We start from the raw sequence: 19450 nt of genomic DNA on the forward strand, positions 1-19450 counted from the left end.
CTGGGAGAAATTTGAGCATCTGGTTGTTTGTCAGGATGGGCATTCCTGAGCACTGGGACACCTTTCTGTCCATGCCTGATGCTACCCTGTCACTGAACCCCCCTGTTTAGGGTCAGGCCAGCCAGAGCCCTGTCTCTCACTGCTGCCCCAGCAGCATCATGCCTGCCCCTGGCCGTGCCCTGAGAGCATCCTCAGGGTTGGGGCTCACTGCCTGCAGCCAGCCTGGGGCTGGGGGTCCCAGTCCCCTTGCAGTCTTTGGCTCTCCCGCCTCTCTGTGCCAGAGATGGAGGGCTGATTTCCTTGACGTACATTTATATAAATAATAGTGGGGTTGTTTAACAGTTGCTCTTAAAGGAGAGATGAGATAATTTCATGTTTTGATATTCTTAAAGCTGATTCCCCTGGGAGCGGTGCTCTGTGGGAGGGCTCCCATACCTGGGGCTGTGCAACCCCGCTGCTGGCACAGGCAGAGCCCGCGCACCCCCCATGGGCTCCCGGGCCTTTGAGATCCCTCCTGGCTGGGACAGAGTCTGAGCGGCAGCCTGGCCCCATCCAGGCACAGCACGGCTGTTCCTGGGAAGCAAAAGTGGTGCTCAGCCCCAGGGAGTGGACTCTGCTGCTCGTGCATCATGCCAGCTATGAAAACCCTGGCATGGCAGAACAAAAACAGTTTCCCAGACAGAAGTTTGTCTGGTGCCAGAGCATCTCCCATCCTGAAGCAGCCCCTGGGTGTTTGGAGCTCTGCTTTTTCCTCCGTCTGATCTCTGCAGTTATTCCAGGGGTCTTTGTGGTATCTTGGCACTGTGAAGGCCCCCAGAATAATTTATTATATGTGAATGGGTGATGAGAAATGAATGCTTCTTGGGAAATGAGCCAAGTGGCCCTTCTTTGATTGCACCACCTCCCTCTGCTCCAAACACACTGGTGTGTGCGATGCTGCCTTCCCCTGGCTCTCCTGTACTGGGATGTTTGACCTGACTCTTTCACTTCCACTTTTTGCTGAGCATAGGAATAGGTCTGTGTGAGCAGTGGGTGCCTGTAAATGTCTCCTTTCTTCTTTTCTTTTTCCCACCTTGCTTAAGTCTCTCTGTTACCGGTGTCATACAAAGCTCCCAGCATGGGATGCAGCACTGGCTCTTGCTGGGTACCAGGTGCCTACTGGGGATGCTGGGAGCAGCTCTTCCCAGCAGATCTGCTGCAAACCTGCTGGCGGCAAGGACTACAGGAGGGGTGTTTAATCCAACAAACTTTTCCCCGGTAACAAATGACTCGACTAAGAATAGCTCACCCTTGCCAGCTGGCTCCCACAGCCACTGTGCCACGCAGACCCAGCTGCCACATTCAGTGCAAGATGGGGGAGCCAGAGGACCGGGGAGGTCTGGAACCATCCTGAGCGGGGCTCGCCCACCATGGCATCCGTGCCGCTGCGAGGGGAAGTGTATGTGGTGGGAGAGGAGAAGGCCATGAGGATGAATCAGTCGCTCTTGCAGCCCATCTGTCTCTGTTTGGAGGGGCCCCACGCTGAATTTCTTCCTAGTGCTCTGAGGTTTAGTACTTTGCTTAGCTGCACTGCATAAGCTCTCCTTTTCCCCTCAAGGAGGGACTAATAATTAGCAGCTGGGGGGTAAGCGTGGCTCACCAGAGAGAGTGGGATGGCATTTGATAGTCCCAAAACCTGAGTGACCTCCGTGGCCTGAGAGAGGCAGGTTAGGGAGCCAGACAGAAGGGGCAGCAGGGGGATGGATTTGGAGCATCCCTATGCCCCAGGAAGGATGGAGCAAGGTGTGTTCCCAGGGAGGCCAGCCAAGCTCAGGGAAGAGACATCCTCTGCGGGCTGGTGAAGCTGAGAAACCCTGCCTGGCTCAGGGTGTCCCCAAGACGCTTGGGGCAGCATCCAAAGGGGGTTTGCTCTTGTTCTTGTCGTGCTTTCCCCTTGCTCATGCGGGAGAGGGGAGGGATGCTTGCTCACAAGGGGAAGCAGCAGCATCGGAGCAGCTTCTTGCTCTGATGCTTCTGTCAAAATCGCCCCCCAAATCCCCGGGGAAGGTTGCTGGGGTGCTGGACCATGGTTGGAAGACTCTGGTGGCTTTGGTGCTTGTTGCATACAACACAGGCAGGTTCTGTCCGTCCTGGGCTGAGGCCTTGTGTCCTCTCCAGCAAGGGGTCTGTGCCCCCCTCCTCACCCAGGGCAGTGCTGGAGCTCAGTGCTGTGGTGCTGGACCCTTGTGCTGCCTGGGGAAGGTCAGCCCCACAGGCCAGTGCAGCATTAAACCTTTCTGCTTTAACTCTGGGAGGGCTGGTAGAAGGTTATTGAGGTAACAGAAGCAAAGGCCTCACCCAGTGCCTTAAGTGCTGAGTGTAGCTATTATGGTAATACATAGTTACTTGGCTAAAGATTGCTGCCATCGTCACACAAACACATACAGGAGAAACCCCCTAAAAGGAGTCTCCTCTTCGGAGGTCAGCGGTGCTGCTGGGAACCTGCTGCTTGCTGCAGCTCTTTGTCAGGTAATCGGCTGCTAGAAGGAAAAAACGAAGTATGGTGTGAGCCCAGGGTTGCAGCGGCTGTGGCATGTGGTTTGGGTTGAGGTAAGGAGGCTGAGTTGTTTGGCAGTGGGCGGCCGTCTCTTGAGGACGCTGCAAAGGACCCATGCACGTCCCTCTTTCCATCACTTGTTCTGTGGCGCAGAGGTCTTGCAAAGGCTCTTCTCGGTGGGGTGTGGGGTGGGGTGCTGCCCTGGGGTGTGTCCTGTTTCAGCCCACATTGATGGACAGGCCAAGGGGCAAGAGATGCTCACTGTGCTGTCCCTGTTTGGCCTCGGCAATCCCGATGCGGGAGGCGATGAATGGCTGCTGGGTGCGATCTCTCTAATGAGATCCCTGTTAGACGAGGTGAGCTCCAGCTGCGCATCGGCACAGCTGGGTGGTTTGTGTCCTCAGATGTGCCCTGGGTTGTGCTGGGAGCATCGCGCTGCTCCCAGCCACCGTGCAGGCGAGAGCACAAGTGCCAGTGCTTTTGCAGCTGAATATCCACTCTGTAGTTCAGTTTGGCTGCTCTCAGCACCCTGTCGCCATGGTTTTATCTAGATGACTTCTCTGCTGCAGGAGCAAACAGTAATTTCCTGACTCTACTACTTTTAGACCAAAATTTGGGAGGTAAAAACCTCTAGAAACTTTGTTTTCTGGTATTGAAAGCCTGCCATTTGCCACAACGGCAGCTGTTCCTTGGTTCTCCTGTATCAAATACAGACAAGCGTAGTGTTGCTGTGCAGTAATGTCCCCAGCTCCTGCAGTGGTCGGGTGAGCAGGGGGCAGTGGGGGCTGCCGGAGCCCTCTGTGGGTCTGCGCTATGCTCTTACCGCATCCTGGTCACGCAACCACGGATACTGAGAACAAGCATCAGCTGGAGTCACCTGTGGGAAACCACGTGCAGTACCATGGGAAGGGGGTTGGACAGGGGCGTATGCTGTTTTCTTTCGTTTTTTTAAATTATTCGTTTTCACTGGTGGAGCTGTAAAGCCATTTCTTCCCAGCTGTTAACCAGGAGCTGTGCAGCAACCTAGGTTTGTTGCCGCGCAAAGGCTGATTTGCAGCTGGAAAGGTTCAGGGCTCCAATACTCACCCAAGTTATATGTTATTAAGCAAACGTGGTGGGGAGGTAGGGCTGTTAGCTGGGTCTATGGTCCTGGCTCCGGCCACAGCCCATTCCCAGCACATACCAAGCTGTGGGTTTCCACCGATGGGATCAGAAAATAACTCTGTGTTTTCCAAACCAGCCACGTGTTGGCTTGCCACAAGTTTCCCTTTTGTGGGAGGCAGGGCTGGCGTTTAAACAGCAGAAGCTGAATTACGTGAACAAATGTCGTTTTTCACATTTAGCTTCACAATTAGTGGGAGTTTTTCCCACTAATTCAGATTTTGTCTAAAAATAAAGTGGGTTTGTTTTCGGTGTAAAGGGGAGACCAAAGGCTAGAAGACAGGCAGATACCTTGATGTCAGATGTTTCATACGTGGCGCGTGGCATCCCGCAAGCACCCTCGTTAACGCATAGCCTCATCAGCTTGCCTTAACAAAATGTTCTGGCATCTTCCCTTCTCTCCTTGTCACTTCTCCGGAGGGAACGTGGCTTGTTCTGCTGGCAGCGTGAGCCTTGTTTGCTTAGGCGGAGGCAGAGCTAATTATTTCTATTTATTTCGTCAAACTTTCTTGATGTTTCATTTGAAGGCTCTGCTTGAGCTTTTTCATTTGCCTCCAAGCCTCTGGGAGTCACTGGTGTCCCTGGAGCAAGCCTGGTGGGAGATGCATTGGTAGGCATCAGGAGAGCCGGTGTCCGTGCGGATGCTGGACCTACCTTTGGGATGTGTCCTCATTTTCTCTTAGCTAATTGTTCTTGGTGCTCTGCACAGCCATGCCATGGCTGAAACCTGGAGTGCTTGTCCTTGGTGTGCAAGAAAGCCTCCTGTCCTTCCCAAGGAAATGCTTTGGGAAGAAACAGAGCTCCAGAACGGTTGTTTGAAAACAAAAAAACCCCACCACCCACAAAAAAGACAAAATACAAAACAAAAATAAAGCCCCCAAACCCCAAAGGAAACCTGGTGCTGCTGAACGAGGAGTTAAACTTTAGCAGGGGAGGGTTGAAGATGAGCAAAACAATATGAAAAGGAAAGGCAGAGGTTGGGAAAATGAGATATTATAAAGGTACCCAGAACTGATTTGTAAAAACGAGTAATTAATGCCCTTAAAAGTTGCATGGGTAAGCAAAGTAGTGAAGTGAGGAATCTGTTTATAGCTTTCAGTGGGAGCAGCCAAACTCTTCTTATCGATGTGCTAATTAATTTATTGAGGCTCTTACTGGCAGTTGCCTCTTGCTTTCTGGAGAGCTTGCCAAGGGGTGAGCATCCCTTGGGCTGGGCAAGTTTAGCTCTGGGGGTAACTGCAGACACTTATGTGCAGTGCAGCACCACAGACCCAAAGGGGATGGGATGCTTCCCCGGCTGTGCCGTGCACCCTGGGGACATCAGGCTTATTTTGGCTGGCATGGGGCCGTGCTCTGTTTTGTCCCCTCAGTTACTCTGGATTTTTTTTTAATATTTAATGTATTTTTGTTCCTGGTGTGGTGATTTCCCTGCCTTTCTCCTAACCGCTGTTCTTGACCCCCTCTTTGCTTTGGAGGAGGAGTTCAGGTGTCTCCAAACAATGCCCTGGGAAGGGGTTAAGATGACTGATGGTATTTTTGCTGCCTTATTGCCCTGTGTTGGGTTGTTTCCCCTCTGTGTCAGGGATGTAGTTGGGAAGGGAGTGACATCCCTGGTGTGAAGTGTGTGCTGCCTTGCACTTTCCTCTCATCCCTTCTTTCACCTCTATCCATGGGCAAGTGCTGGGAGGGGGATTTCAGGGACTGCTGGGGCAAAGCTCTTCCCGCAGCGATAATGTGCTGAATAGAGCATGCAAATAAAGCATTTCACTCTGACAAGGCTTTGGATGTACTCTCAGACACAAGCATCTCCTGTCTGTAGAGCATCATCTATTAGCCAAGGAGCGATGCTCGGTGCGGTGTTTCTGGCAGCGCTCCTGCACCTTTCACTCTGATGTGCAGCTCCCGAGTCTAATATTGCTGATATTCCCGCATCCAGCCTCTTAAGCTGCTACCTGTCTTTGCCAGGCTGCCTGGCCATCCTCCTGCCAGCCGGAGGGGGGGACATGGATGCTCCAGCGCTGTGCCCACCTGGGAGGCAGCCTGTGAAGGTGCTGCACCATCTGCCGGCACGCATGCTGCTTGCATGGCCCTGCCTGTGCGGGCCGCTGAGTGCGGGCACCGGCTGGCTTTTTGGTTTTTTGGTGAATGCACCGGCTGGCTTTTTGGTTTTTTGGTGAATGCACGGCTGCCTGCTGGGCTGGGTGGGGGAGAGCTGTGCTGAGGGTTGGAGGTTGTGTTTCCAGCTGAGCTGTGCTATGCCAGCCCATCTTATTCCTCCCAACCCTCTGTAAAAGCAAAAAAACAAACCTCAACAAAAAAGTGGAAAAAACCCAAACAATAGAGGAAACCCAAACAAAAGCAGCGTGGGGGTGGTTTCCCCCAGGTCTCCTCTTCTCCTGTCCGTGAGACAGTGGGGGGGCTCATCGTGCTGTGGTCTGGCTGTGGCGAGCTGTGCTGCTCCGGGGACCTGGGGCAGGGCTGGGTGCAGGGCTGGGAGCTGCAATTCAAGAGGTGCAGGGGTGCCCAGATTGGGAAGGAGAAGGGAAGCACTAAGGCAGGAGGTGCTGCTCCTTGCCCTAGCCGTGGGGGTCTAGTGCTGCATGCCCTGTGCCTGGTTTGGGAGGATCTAGCCTGGCAAACCTTCCAGTTTGCATGGGAGGGAGGGAGGGAACTGGAGGGTGAACAGAGCAAAGCCCTGAACCTCTCTCTCTGTCTTGTGCCCCTCCAGAGTGATGAGCTACAACAGCACCAAAGATGCTGGGATTCGGCGCGTACTCTGTCAGCGCCCCAGCGCCGGGCAGGGCGGCTGAGCTGGACGCTGCCTCCCCCCGTTACGTCCTGGCCCTGCCAGAGGAGGAGACCTGGCGCAAGCACCGGCTGGGGCTGATGCAGACCACCCAGTCCTGCAACCTGCTGGAGCCCGAGAGCCTGGCCGAGGCCCTGGTCTCGCGCGCTGCCAGCTTCGATGCCCTCTACGAGTCCCGGTCTCGGGATGCCGATGCCGGCACGGAGACCAGCAGCACCTTGGACCTGGGGCTCGGCCAGTATGTCCCTGTGAGCCCGGACGTTATCAAGCGCCGGCGGGGCGGGCTGATCGAGCAGAGGGACATTATCAAGGCACATGAGGCGCACAAGATGCAGAGCACGCCGCAGGCGCGGAGGAAGGAGTGGGAGTAAGTACCGGAGAGCCCCCAGCCCAGGTGGGCAGCCGGGGGGAGTGGGAGTGTTCATCGTCCTCCGCGGGGCTGGGGAGAGTCATGTCGGCATCACCCCTGTGGAGCAGCCAGCACCACCTATGTTTGAGCTGGGTTGCTTTTCCCTATTGCCTTTGTTTTCCAGGGCAGACTTTGAAAGGCAGAGAACAACCTGAAACACAGGGAACAAATTTATTTTTTCTCCCTTCCCGTCCTGCCAAACCTCTTCCTGGGTCCTTTCTTCTCCCTGTGCTCTTGAAACTGATGGGATGAGTGGTCCTGCCTCTAGCAGTTGGGACCTTGTGCACAGCTCATCCTGCCCCAGGGCTCAGCACATCCCGCAGGGCTTGGGCTGCTCTGAGCCGGCTGGACCATGGTATTTTTCTGGTGGGGTGGATTTGTGGGGTGCGTGGGAGAGATGGAGAGAGAGAGTGGCGTGCTGGGTATGGAAGGCAAATATTTGTCAGGTGAAGTGGTTGGCGAAGCCTCTCTGGGCTCCGAGCTGGAGGGTGGCATCTGATGGGAGTGGTGCAAAGGGGCCTCTGTGGATGAAGGAGCTCCCCAAATTGTGGGGTGGTTAGTGGGACATTGAGAAAACTTGGGAGTTCTCCATCTCGGTAGTCCTCAGGGCAGTTTTCCTAGGTTGTGGTGGGGCTTTTGGATGCATTTGGGCTTATTGCCTTCTGCTTTTACTGTGGCTTGAGCCCTGCTGCGAGGGGTTTTGTATTTAACCCTAAGAAGTGGCCAAGCCCCTCTGAATTAGAGCAATCTAATGAACTTGGGAAAACAGAAACGAAGTGCTTAGTAGAGCTAGAATCCCACTCCTTTTGTTTACTATTTTCCTTTAATTAACTTCTTACTGTGGCTTGCCTCAGTTCTGTGAGAAAACCCCAGCTCCAAGTCCTGGATTGTTTCCCCTCACTGCGCAACCACGGCTGCAGCCACGCTGCAATACTGCATTTAAATTACAGGGTTCCCCCCTTGCGTCTACTTGGCAACATTGCCTGGGATGAGCTGCTGCAGTGTGTCCTGCTCCAGCATCCCCAGTCGGGAGCAGCTCCCTGCCTTGGGCACTTTATTTAGGGAATAATCAATCCATTATAATATACCTGAAGGAGGTGGGAGCCTCTGTGTTAATTAGATGTGGCATGTCGCTTTGGTGAGATCCAGGCCAGTGCTCCTTTTGTTTGAAGCGGGTAGGATTTCTTGGGGATGCTTTGCATGGTAAAACTGCTTGTTGGTAAGGCTGAGGCTGCTCCTGCCTTTTTTTGGAAGACAGCCCATCAGCCAGGTGGGCTCTCCACGGCCCTTTCGGCTCCATGCTCCTTCCTTTGTGCCCAGGGAACCTCCTGGCCGGTGACTCAGAAAGCCCCGTGCAAGGGAAATAAATTGACATATGGGCTTGAGCAAGCCTTCGGTGCCTTGTTATCTTTCGCGACCCACCAGGGATGCCAGATGAATAAATCATGGCCGGGCAGGAAGCAGAGGGATGGCCTCGTTAATTGTCAGCTGGCGGAGTGAGCTCCTAGAACGGCTGCTCGCTAATTAACTGCCTGGAGGACTACAGCTCTATTTTGTGGCAGGGAGATGAAGCTGGAGCCCTTTCTGCAGGTACTGCGTGGGATGTGCCCCTTTTGCCGCCCTCAGCTGCTCCATCTAGCAGTAACTCCAACACAAAACCTAATGTTTCTGTCTTTAATGCAGCAGGAGCACACAGATGGCTGTGCCGGCTGCTGCTGTCCCAGCCTGCTTCATCGGGTCTTTCCCTAGGCCTGGTAGGGTCTCATCTTTGCATTTCCCAGCTCCTGGGTGCTTGTGTTGGCATTTCAGCTCATTTTGCAACAGTTTTGTGGGTGTGCGTGGGAAGTCACATCGAAGGCTGGCGTCCCTGAGATTTGGGACGGGCTGCCCTACCTGCGGGGCTCTGCACTGCAGGAGATGGAGATGCTGGTGCTTTGCAGAAGCCCCTGGTGCTGGGGGGATGCGAGGCTCTGGCACTATATGGCTGCCTTGGGCTTCACTGACTTTGTGTCCCACTGAGGACCAGGGAGCCCCACTGCCCATCTCTGGCAGGTCCTGGTCGGCACGGCAGGCTGAGCCCCACTGGGCTGGGTCCGTGCCTCCCCCAGGGCCAGGTGCCCTGACACCCTCCAGCCTGCAAAAACCGTGTGCCAGAGGCTCCCGCTTTAACATCAGACTCTCAAACCAGGGATGTTTCCCCAAAAACTTTGCCAAAATCCAGGCTGGTGTGCAGAGCTGGTATCCCCGGTACTGTGGATGTTCTCTGGGACTAGATGGATAGCACGTGGAAGGGAGGGAAGCAAATTAATATCCTTATCTATAATTTTATTAGTAATAGTGCGATCTCCTTGTGGTTTAATTTTTGGGTTGGCTCATCTCACATGCTTTGAATCGCTCTAGGGGCTTTCACCTGGGAGGTCTGGTTCTCTCTCCTGGTGAGCAGCCGGGGTGGTATTTTCCCATGGCCCTGGCATGGCAGTGGGAAGCAAATGAAACACGGGGAACCTGAGAGATGGCTTTTCTGCACACCCCAGGGGGGATGGTCGGCTTGCCTGTGGAGCCAGGGCAGCCCCAGAAGAACTCATTTATTATTATTTTATTTCTCTAATTTTTTTCCCCTTCCACGTTGCCAAAACTGGATGAGTTAAATCGGGGTGGCTCAGAGAGGTCTGCACCTCCGTCGTAAGGATTCTGGGGAGTTTTTGCTTAAATGTGGTGCTCTGAGCGCTGTCTGTCTTGTGCAAGTGAACTCTGAGATGTGTTTCTGGTGTGATGCTACTGGGCATCCTCTGCCTTGGTCAGGGCTCCGGGAGTGACTGGGTAGCTGCTGGTGGTCCCCTCGGTCTCCTGTTTGCCTGGGTGGCACACAGTGGGGTGGGCACGGGGGGTGAGTGCTGTGTGTGCCTCTCTTCTGCTGCACGAGAGACCTCTGCTCCCCAGGAGCAGCCTCGTCTTTGCAGATGCCGCATTCCTGGTGTGTGGCCAGATGTTTGCGTGCAGCTGCTCTTGTGCTGCATTGCAGTGAGAGAAGGGAAGCAAAGGGTTTTTCTTACCAGTGTCAGCACCAGTAGGTCTGACCCTTGCCAAGCCTCTGCTGGATTTTGCCAGTGAATAAAACCCACAAGTGAAACGTGCTTTCCCCTTAATAAGAAGGAATAAGAGTAGGAGGGGGGGAATGCTCTTTTTGCTGTTTGTTTTCTTTTTTTTTTCTCTCTTTTTTTTTTTTAATGAGGAAACTGAGGCAGAGAGCAAACATTATCTGCTAAGCATGTGTGGGACAGTGGCTCTATGGGAGGCTTAACTTTACGGTGAAGGGTACATGTCCCAGCCCTCCTTGTTCTGGACAAAGGAACTTAAGCCCAAGGCAGATGTTAAAGCCCATTTTCCAGAGTCCCATCCTGACGCCCTGCCCTTTCATCCCGCTGTTCACGTGTTGGGGTCAGGGATGGAGGTATACAGAGATACCTGCTGTGCTTCACGGCTTGGTGTGCTGGTGCTGCGTGGAGCGGTGGTGGTTGAATCACCAGTGTCTTTGCTCTGTGTGTGGCAGCATCGTTTGGATTACATCTGGCTGAGAGCTCAAAAGACAGGTTCCTTGTCAAAATAGGCAAACAGGGATCCTCCTGCAGCTTCTCCAGGCTAAGCAGCTGCTTCCTTAGCTGATAGTAAGGACAGGCAGAGCCACCTAGGGAATGTCCCAGAAAAGCCTCAAGCTGTTTGCAGCAGACAGGACCCACACCTGCTTTGCATGGCTTAAAAAAATCACACGTACATGGATATTCCTTGAGCTTAGCTTGTGCAATGTGGGGAATGCAAGCTGTGCCCATGTTTTGGAATGTCTACAGCAAGGATGTATGGAAAAGCCTGATTCCCAGATGTTGGGCAGGGAGCGTGGAAGCAGAGGAGACCAGAGGGAAAGTAACTGGGTCTTGGTACTGTTTGGAGGGGATAGTGTGGAGGGTGGGGTGCTGTAATTCAGCATTGGAGTACCTGGGTGTGGGTGGCAGGTTGCAGTGTGCTGTGGGAAGCGATGCGCTCTGCCCACAGTGCAGGACCGTGCTCCTGAAGGATAATAGGGTCATTAAAAATGATCTCTTGTCTTGCAGCATCTTGGAGTTAATGGCTTGGTTAGGAGTTTGCTAGGTCTCCCTTGCATGTATGATCTGCAGTGAGGTCCCTGTAGCCCATCTGGGAGCCTGTGGTCCATGGAGGGGCAGAACAGGAGAGCTTTCTGCTGCCTGCTCAGACCCATACCTGCAACGCAGACTGCGGGAGCCTTTTGGGCTGGACCATAATGTTACTGCAGCTCTGCCTTCCCGTGGCTTTATTGGAAGAAGCAAGAGAACGGAAGAAACTGAAAATGCACGGGTGTTGTTAACAGATCTCAGCGGCTCTTTATGACTTGGCAGTCTCTATCTGGTTCCTAGACTACTCTGCATCCCAGATTACAAATTAAGCTGATTTTTTTTTTTTTTTAATTTTTTTTTTTTTTTTCTCTTTTCCTTGGTGCTGAATGAGACAAAGGGCCCCCTTGGAGTGTGCTGGGCTGCTAACCCCACTGCTGCTCCCCAGCATGTATTTCCCAGCATGTTGCACCATCTGGGATTAATTGGCTGCAGTGATGGAGAGGGCAGGAATATGTATGGGGTGGCACTGCCTCTTGCTGGTGAGGCTGCCTGGGGAATGCCCCCAGGCTGGGGTTGCTTTGGCAGCAGCGTGGCCCTGGCTGGACCAGAGCCCACCACCCTGGTCCTCCTCAGATCTGCAGGGAAGGGACAAGCCCCAGGGTGGCTCTGAGCTGCTGTTGCTGATGTTGGTATCTCCACAGCATGGTTTTGGAAAGAGGTGTTGGATGTGATGGGTGTTGCTGCTGTGCTGTAAGCAGCAGCCCTGCTCTGTGCAGCTCCTGCCCACCCGAGTGGGCTCTGTGGGGGGCTGCTCAGTGCTGTCCTGCTGCAGCATGGGGTTGGGGGCAAGGGGCTGGAGGAGGGCGCTGGTTCTTCGCTGCAGTGTTGGTGTTGAGAGGGACCTGTGAAACAGCAGCCGTTGTTCCACCGTGGGAGCTCCTGGGGAAGGGAGAAGGTGCCCTGGCATCTCCTCCTGGTCTCAACTCTTGCACCAGTGTCCAGTGGTCATCCCCCCTCCTCATGCCTCCCTCCCCGCCCCTGGCCTGGGCAATAGATGACTTTCCTCCTCCAGCACCTGTGCCATGTCGGTTGCTGTCAGAGGCAGCGTAGCCATGTCCTTCTCCACCGTGGGCTCTTGTTCAGACTCCCAGCTTGGGGGAGCAGGAGCGTCAGGGCAGTGCAGTTGGCAGGAGCTGCAACTCTGTGGGCGAAAGCCCTGAGGTGTCTGCGACCAGCGAAGCCAGGATTCCATACCTTGGAGCATCCTTTATGGACATACACCCACATCCCCTCTGCAACCCCCGGCAAAGTAATTAACCTCTCTGAGAGCCTAAAAAGTGCCTCTCAGTTAAGACTACTCTCCCTGCTTATGCTTTATCCCACAAGAGTAGTGATGCAGGCGGTAGAAAGGGTGGTGGATGCACTGAAGTACAGCTTTTTATGATAACTTGTCCTTGAGCAGAAAGGAAGCATCTCTCTGAGGTATCTGCCCTGGACCTCCCTGTGCTCTGCCCCCTTCCCTTCAGTGCAGACCAAGGTTTAGATTTGTGGGGAGGAGATAGTTTTCTGACCTGGGATGAACTTGTGTTCCACTGAATATCCTGGCAACAGCATAGAAATTGCAGTATCTTTCCCTGAATTTCCTCAGGGTCTGGGTTTCTGGCACACCCTGAAGGGATCCCCTTGCTGAATTAATTTAGGTGACTTTGCAAAACCTCCCACAGGCTGCCGGGAGGGTGGGCAGTTACGGTCAGTCCCAGCCTTCCCACGTGGCTGAGGCCACTCTTCCAGGGACCTGGGCTTGTTAGGAGCTGATTGTTGAACACGGAGGACAAGGTGGTTCCCAGCAGATGTCTCTGCTCTGGGGGTGCTGCCTTGCGTTTTGTCACCGCATCCTGGCATGCCTCGTTCCTGCTCCCCACGCTGGAGTCTCAGCTGCGGGTGTCGGGATGTTGTTAGCACGTCTCAGGGCTGCGTCAGAGCCATGCATCGTGCTGGGGCTGGTTGTGCTTCCAGGAACCAGCTTCCCAGCTCACCAGAGTGAGCTCCCCTCTTGGCCTGGCCATGGCTCGGAAACACTGGGTTGCTGGGAGGCAGCGAGGTGGGAAAGAACCTCAAGCAGGGTCACTTAGACCAGGTTGCCTGGCACTGTGGCCAGGTGGCTTTGGAGTATCTCCAAGGATGGAGACTCCACAACCTCTCCGGGCAGCCTGTCCCAGATCCTCAGTTCCCCTCACAAGCAAGTTTATTCTTATGTATGGGGTTTTTTATTGCAGTTTGTGCCCATTGCTTCTTGTTCCAGTTGCTGGATGCCACAGAGCCTGGCTCTGCCTTTGCTCCCCACTGTCAGGCATTCATACGCATCGATAAGATCTGCTGTGAGCCTTTTCCAATCAGGCTGAGCAGCCCCAGCTCTCCCTGCCTCTCTTTGTAGGGCAGCTGCTTTACGCTTTTAGTCACCTTTGCTGGAATTGCTCCAGTTAGTCCGTGTCTCTCCTGTCCTGAGGGGCACAGCACCCTGGATGTGGCTCACCGGGGCTGGGCAGAGGGGAAGGGTCACATCCTTGAGCTGCTGGTGGTGCTTTGCCTGATGCAGCCCAGGAGGCTGTTGGCTTCTTTGCTGCTAGAACGTGCTGCTGGTTTGTGGTCACCTTGGTGTCCACCAGGTCTCTCAGGGCTTTCTCGGCTGAGCTGCTTCCCAGCCGGCATGTCCCAGGTTGCTCTTCTCTGAGTGCTGGGGAAGGGGCTGGAGCACCAGGCTGGTGGGGGGTGGCTGGGGGGGGTCAGCCTGGAGAAAAGGCGGCTCAGGGGGGACCTTATCGGTCCCTACAACTGCCTGACAGGAGGGTGTAGCCAGGTGGGGGTCGGTCTCTTCTCCCAAATGACAAGTGATAGGACAAGAGAAAACAGCCTCAAGCTGTGCTGGGAAGGTTTAAATTGGATATTAGGAAGAAATTCTTCACTGAAAGGACTGTCAAACACTGCAACAGGCTGCCCAGGGAGGCGGTGGGATCGCCATCCCTGGAAGTGCTTAAAAAATGCGTAGATGTGGTGCCTAGGGACATGGTTTCATGGTGGACTTGTCAGTCCTGAGTTAATAGTCGGACTTGATGATGTTAAAATGTCTTTTCCAACCTAAATGATTCTGTGATTCATACTGTTTTGCTGCCTGTTTCTCCAGGCTGCTGAAGTCCCTCTGGATGGCAGCACAACCCTCCGCTTCATCACTCCCAGTTTTGTATCAGCTCCCCGCACCGTGAGCAGCGTTCGGCGCAGCGTGCGTGTGGTGAAACTTCTGCTATTCATTACTTGTTTGCACCCTCATCCTTTCCCTCTCCTGGAGGAATCCAGCCTGTTCCTCTCTCCCAGACAGCTCCCTGCTGTCTTTATGTGATTCTGATGGGGGGGGAGCTCTTTGGCCAGGAGGTATTTGTTGGAGAGGTGCTTTCCAGCCCCTCAAGTGTATATGGTTCACATTATTTTCCATTCATTGTTTATAAGGTGTAGTATAACCCACCCCTTCATACTACTTGTATTTAAGAGATGACAAGGTAGTAAGATAACTCAGGATGGAAGGAACCTCAGGAGGTATCTAGTCCAACCAGACTATAACTTATTTTTCATTTAATTCAATGTTTTACATTGTAAAACATATATGTCTCATTGCACGCTCCCAAAATGGCATTTTCTTCATTTGAGACTACAGAGTCTTCAAACCAGGGAAAGATTTTTGAAAGTTTGGTGAAAACTCAGCTGTAAATATGAGTGTACAGCCTGTCCCCAGAGGGACTTGCTCCTTGCAGATGTATCCGTACACGGAAACGGCACCTCCACCAACTACACAAATGTCAGCAAGAGTGAAATTTCTGCTCTCTCTGTGTGTGTGTGTGGGACAGGATCTCAGTTGAGCTGCCTCCAAAGAGTTATGGGCTGTTCTGCACTTGTCAGTTGGTCCTGCCTTGTTCAAAAGATGTTTGACTGCATTTGTGCATGACAAACATAAATCCCTGGCTTGGACTGCTTGCACTATGTGAAAGCAGAAAAAAAAAATCTATGTGAAAAGCTAGGAAGGTCCCTGAATTTGTACTAAAGCAGCTTTCAAATGTGGGTCTTGATATCCCAAGGTGACCTTTAAAACATCAAGAGCCCTTTCTTACAAGAGTAGAGAGGAGAGATGTGTTTCTTGTCTTCACTTATCTTTTGCACACTCGATGGGAAAGTTTGCTCCAATCCTTCAGCGCCGGGTTAGGAGTGCGTGGGTGACCCAAAACACGTCACTGTCTGTTGCCTGGCTGGCTTTGGGCTGGTGACACCAGCAAGGCTCTCTGGCTTTAACTGGGAAAGACATGCTGGTGCTTATCCCCAGCCATGGGAGACCATGGAGCCAAAGGAGTTCAGTGTGGCAGCGACCTTGCTAAAACACACCTGAAAGAGCTGGTGGTGTCTCTCATCTTTCGTAACTGCCACTAACCAGCCGTGTGAAGGTTGCTTGGTGGAAAGGAGGTCCCCTGCAAGCTTGGGGCATGCCGCTGTGGTGGATGATGCTGTAATGAAACATGCGTCATCTTTGTCAGCTCTGATACAAACCATGAGTCTTTTATTTTATTTTTATTTTTTTTTTTGTCATCAGAGGAGCTTCACGGGGGTAATTTTTTCCCCTCCTACAGTTCATGAGACGGTAAGACAGTAGCTAACGTGTTGTAACTGTCTTCTCTGTGCATTTGCTTGAGTGGAAATAAGCCTAAAAATTCTTCAATGAACTTTTTCTCATTGAGGAATCGCACAAAACACGCTCAGCCGTGCTTTCCTGGGGATGGGCGAGGGTGTTTGCCTTCACAGAGGATGCTGAGCTGGTGACTGCTTGTCACCGCAGCAAGGGGGACAGTTTTTTCACACCTCCCAGCACCGAGTAGCTTTCGGAGAGAGGTTTTGCTCTTTGGCCTTTTCTCTTTCACAGGTTTGGAAGATGGAAGCAGCATCTCCTCCCTGGCTGTGTGCCAGGGATGGGGCTTCTCTGGCTGTCTTGAGCATCAGCTGCTCAGCACGACTTCAGACTTGGTGGAAAATTTTTTCAACAGCTTCATCTTCTCCTGGCTCTTGTCCTGACAACGTGATTTTATTGAAGCCACCCTGTTTGCTAGCAGGTTGCTTCTGAGAAAGCTGAGCCTGTGAATTTGCCTTCATTAGATTGGGGATGGAGTTGGTGGGTTTCTGGTCCAGCTTTCTTTTTGTTGCCAGGGGTATTTGCAGCCCAAAGGCAGGAGGCTTCTCTATCATCCTGCTTGCCAGTACTGTGGTGCTGCATTTCTCTGACTTGAGCCTTGCAGGGCAGGCAGAGGATCAGAGAAAGCACTGGATGGTCCTCGGGCATGGACCTGCCTTTTGTGGGGGCGAAAAGGAGATCTAAGGGAGAAAATCTCCCACTGGCTTTGGCAGGAGCCAATGCTGCTGCGCCAGAGGGGTCATGAGCATGCTGGTGGAGAAAATGAGGGATTTCTGCTTTGGGTAGTGCAGGAGTTGAAAAAAGGCTTTAAAAAAATCCCTTTCCCATCCTTTGGCAGGCTAGAAATAGGCTTTCTCCTGCTGACTGTCTGCGGCTGGCCCTGGGGATGTCTTTTCTGAGCTCAGCCTCCTTGTTCCCATGCACAAACGTGTGTAAAGCTGGGCAGCTTGGTGTCTGGCTGGGGCAGGATCGGCCTCCCTCGAGCCCTGCGCTTCCAGGGCTTTGCTGGTGAGAATGGGAATATCCCCCTGTGCTCCTTCCCCTCCGTCATCTTCTTAGTTTCCTCTTTTCCATGCTGCCCAGCCCCCATATCATTCTCAAATATGATTTATTCCCATTGGATCCTCTTGGGTCAGCCTCTCTGGAAGTGCAATGCCCCAGATTGGACCCATCTGAGGATGGAGAGGTGGTATCTCACCTGCTGCCAGCTTGGTTAGTGCAGGGCTGGGATGCTCTGCAGCTTAGCTGAGGGGAGAGGTTGTGCAGAGGGATTTGGGGGTTGGAAGCGAGGATGGAAATTCGCTTTAATCTGATGGAAAAGCAGGGGCAGGCGGATAGCTGTTCTCTGGGAGGTGGGATTGCTGCGCGCCTGCCCGGAGCAGCTGGGATGCGGCTGCGAATGCTAATCAGAGCCCGACTTGCAAGGCTAAATAAAGCAGCAGGGCACTCCAGGCAATTTATTAATGGGTGATTATTTCAGGCCTCTTAGCTGAGCTGCGAAGCCTCCCAGCCTAAGGCAGAGTTAGCTCAAGGAGCACTGCAGTTGTCAGCGATGCTCGTGGTGGGACATTTTGGTAGGAAATCTGAGAGTGGGCAGCGGCAGGCCAGGGAATGCTTTCCTCCTGCATGGCATCGCTGTGGCTGGCGCTGGGGCAAAGCGATGCTGTCCCTAGTCTGCAGTGGTTTAGGGGGGATGAGGTCTTGCCTACCTTTACCTGAGCTGTCAGCAAACCCCTTGTGCTTGTTCGGGGGGTGTGTGCAGCTGTGAAGGTGGCTGTTGGTTTTGGTTTGGGCTTTTTTGGAAAGCATTGAGCAGCCTGTGGGGAGGTGGGTAAGTGCGGGCAAAGAACTTCACTGTGGCCAAGAGCAAGCACCAGCACAGACTCCTGTGCGTTTTGCAGGACTGGATGCACAGCCCTGCTGTGTCCCCATAAATGCACAAGACTGGAGGTTTCTTGACTGTCCTTTAAACCTCTCCCAGCTCTTTCATCCTGCGATCATTTGGTTGCTGAATCCCCCTTCGGTTCAAGACGCAGCATCCTTCTATTTTATCGGTGGCTCTGATGTATGAGCCACTCCAGTCCCACAGCAACGTGGTGTGGGGGAACATCCATCTTCAAGGCTCTGTGGTGGACTTGAGCACTTTTGGTGGCTTTGAGAAGTATGTGAGTTTATCTTGGGGTGCTTGTGATCCCAGGGTGCCGTGGGTGGTGGTGAGCATCAGGTCTTGGGCCACCTGAGCAGGACCTGGTGCTGGGCTGTGGCACCAGCATCTCTGTGAGCTTGGCCTGTGCCGGAGAGCATGAGAGAGCAGATTATACACAGCACCTGAGCCCTGTTCTGACAAGCCACCTGACTTGTGGAGACACCTTTAGCGTGCCTCTCCTTTGCTCACACAGATGGATGTCACAACAGATCAGGTGCTGGAAAGCATCTGCAAGTGTGCAACGAGGGGAGGAGGAAAAGGGATGGAGGCTTACGGGTTTTCCTACATGGAAAATCATGGGTAATGCACACAATCATCTCTGGCATCTCACCCCTAGAGAAGCTGGGGACTGGGGTGGGACCCTGCTGGGGTGTGGGGACGTTGTGGGTTTGGGAACCTTGACTGGGACCTGCTGGGAACCACAGTCATGTTTGTTGGCGTTTTGCTTCAGGTTTGTGTTGCATTCTGCTTGGCAGCTGAGAACTGGAAGTTGTCTTGTGAAACGGGGCCAAAGATGCTCTGGGCTGGATTCTTGTAGGCAAATGCTTACCGAGAGGTTGGGAAAAGGGTCTCTGGGGTGGGAATGCAAGGTGTGCTGCACCTTGTGTCTTGGGAAGGGGCTGCAGGGGGGAAGGCTGGCTGAGAGCTGCTGTGGCACTGCTGCTTCTGCATGAGAGCTCATTGAAGGGGAGATATAGCGACCAAAATCCCCATTTCCAGAAGGTTGTTCCTCCATCCCAGGAAAGAGAGCTTTACAAGATCATTATCCCATTGATTCTAAAGATGCCAAGACTGGATGTTGGACTCATGGGTCTTGGTAATTAAAACCAGCAGTGTTTGTGAATATAAGTATGTTTTACGGCAATGTGCAGCAAATTACACTTTCAGCTTAAAGCAGTTTCAAGTTTTTCTGCTGCTGTGTGACACCTGGTGTGGTTGCTTCAGCCAAATGACCGGGAGGAAGCTGGTGGAGTAGTGGTGGCTGCTTAAATCTGGATGCATAGTTTATAGCTTGGGGTGAAATTTGCTGGCTTTTGCTAGTCTTCCAACCATCTAATTTCTCTGTGAATAAATTATGGTGCTGACCCCGAGAAGTCAACCTTTTGGGTCTGTGTTGGGAATGGGTCCAGGCAGTTTTGAAGGATGCTGCTGCTAATCCCCTGGTAGTGCTGGGGAAGGCAGGTCCCGGTGAGGTGGGCAGCTTGTGGGGAGCGTTGCGAGTCAGGCAAGGGTGTTATCAAAAAGAATGAGCAGAGAGGAAACACTTGCCCTGGCTTGGGTGGGGGCTGCTGCGCTGCAAGGCAGTGCGGAGTCTCTGCAGCGTAGCCTAGGCTGTCATGCCTGTCCTGGGGCTTTGCTGGCAGGAGAGATGCCAACAGGGCTGTGGTGGCCTATGCCACAGCTGCTAACATCTGTGCAGATGAACATCAGGCAGAGTGTGATGGTCTCCTCCGGAGATGCTGTCCTGGAGCTGCTTGGCCC

General features: G+C 53.2%; 1 protein-coding gene across 4 annotated transcripts in view; it reads left to right on the forward strand.

The window, feature by feature from the left end:
* CACNA1E (calcium voltage-gated channel subunit alpha1 E) overlaps positions 1 to 19450 on the forward strand; it is a 150284-nt gene that overhangs the window by 27212 nt on the left and 103622 nt on the right. For all 4 annotated transcript variants that reach the window (XM_055815156.1, XM_055815154.1, XM_055815155.1 and 1 more), the window contains exon 2: positions 6426 to 6870. In XM_055815156.1, the coding sequence (XP_055671131.1) occupies positions 6452 to 6870 (419 nt within the window). In that variant the 5' untranslated portion in view covers positions 6426 to 6451. The remainder of the gene's footprint in view (positions 1 to 6425; positions 6871 to 19450) is intronic.

The sequence above is a fragment of the Falco peregrinus genome, chromosome 10 (genome assembly GCF_023634155.1).
Source record: "Falco peregrinus isolate bFalPer1 chromosome 10, bFalPer1.pri, whole genome shotgun sequence".
Classification (NCBI taxonomy): Eukaryota; Metazoa; Chordata; class Aves; order Falconiformes; family Falconidae; genus Falco; species Falco peregrinus.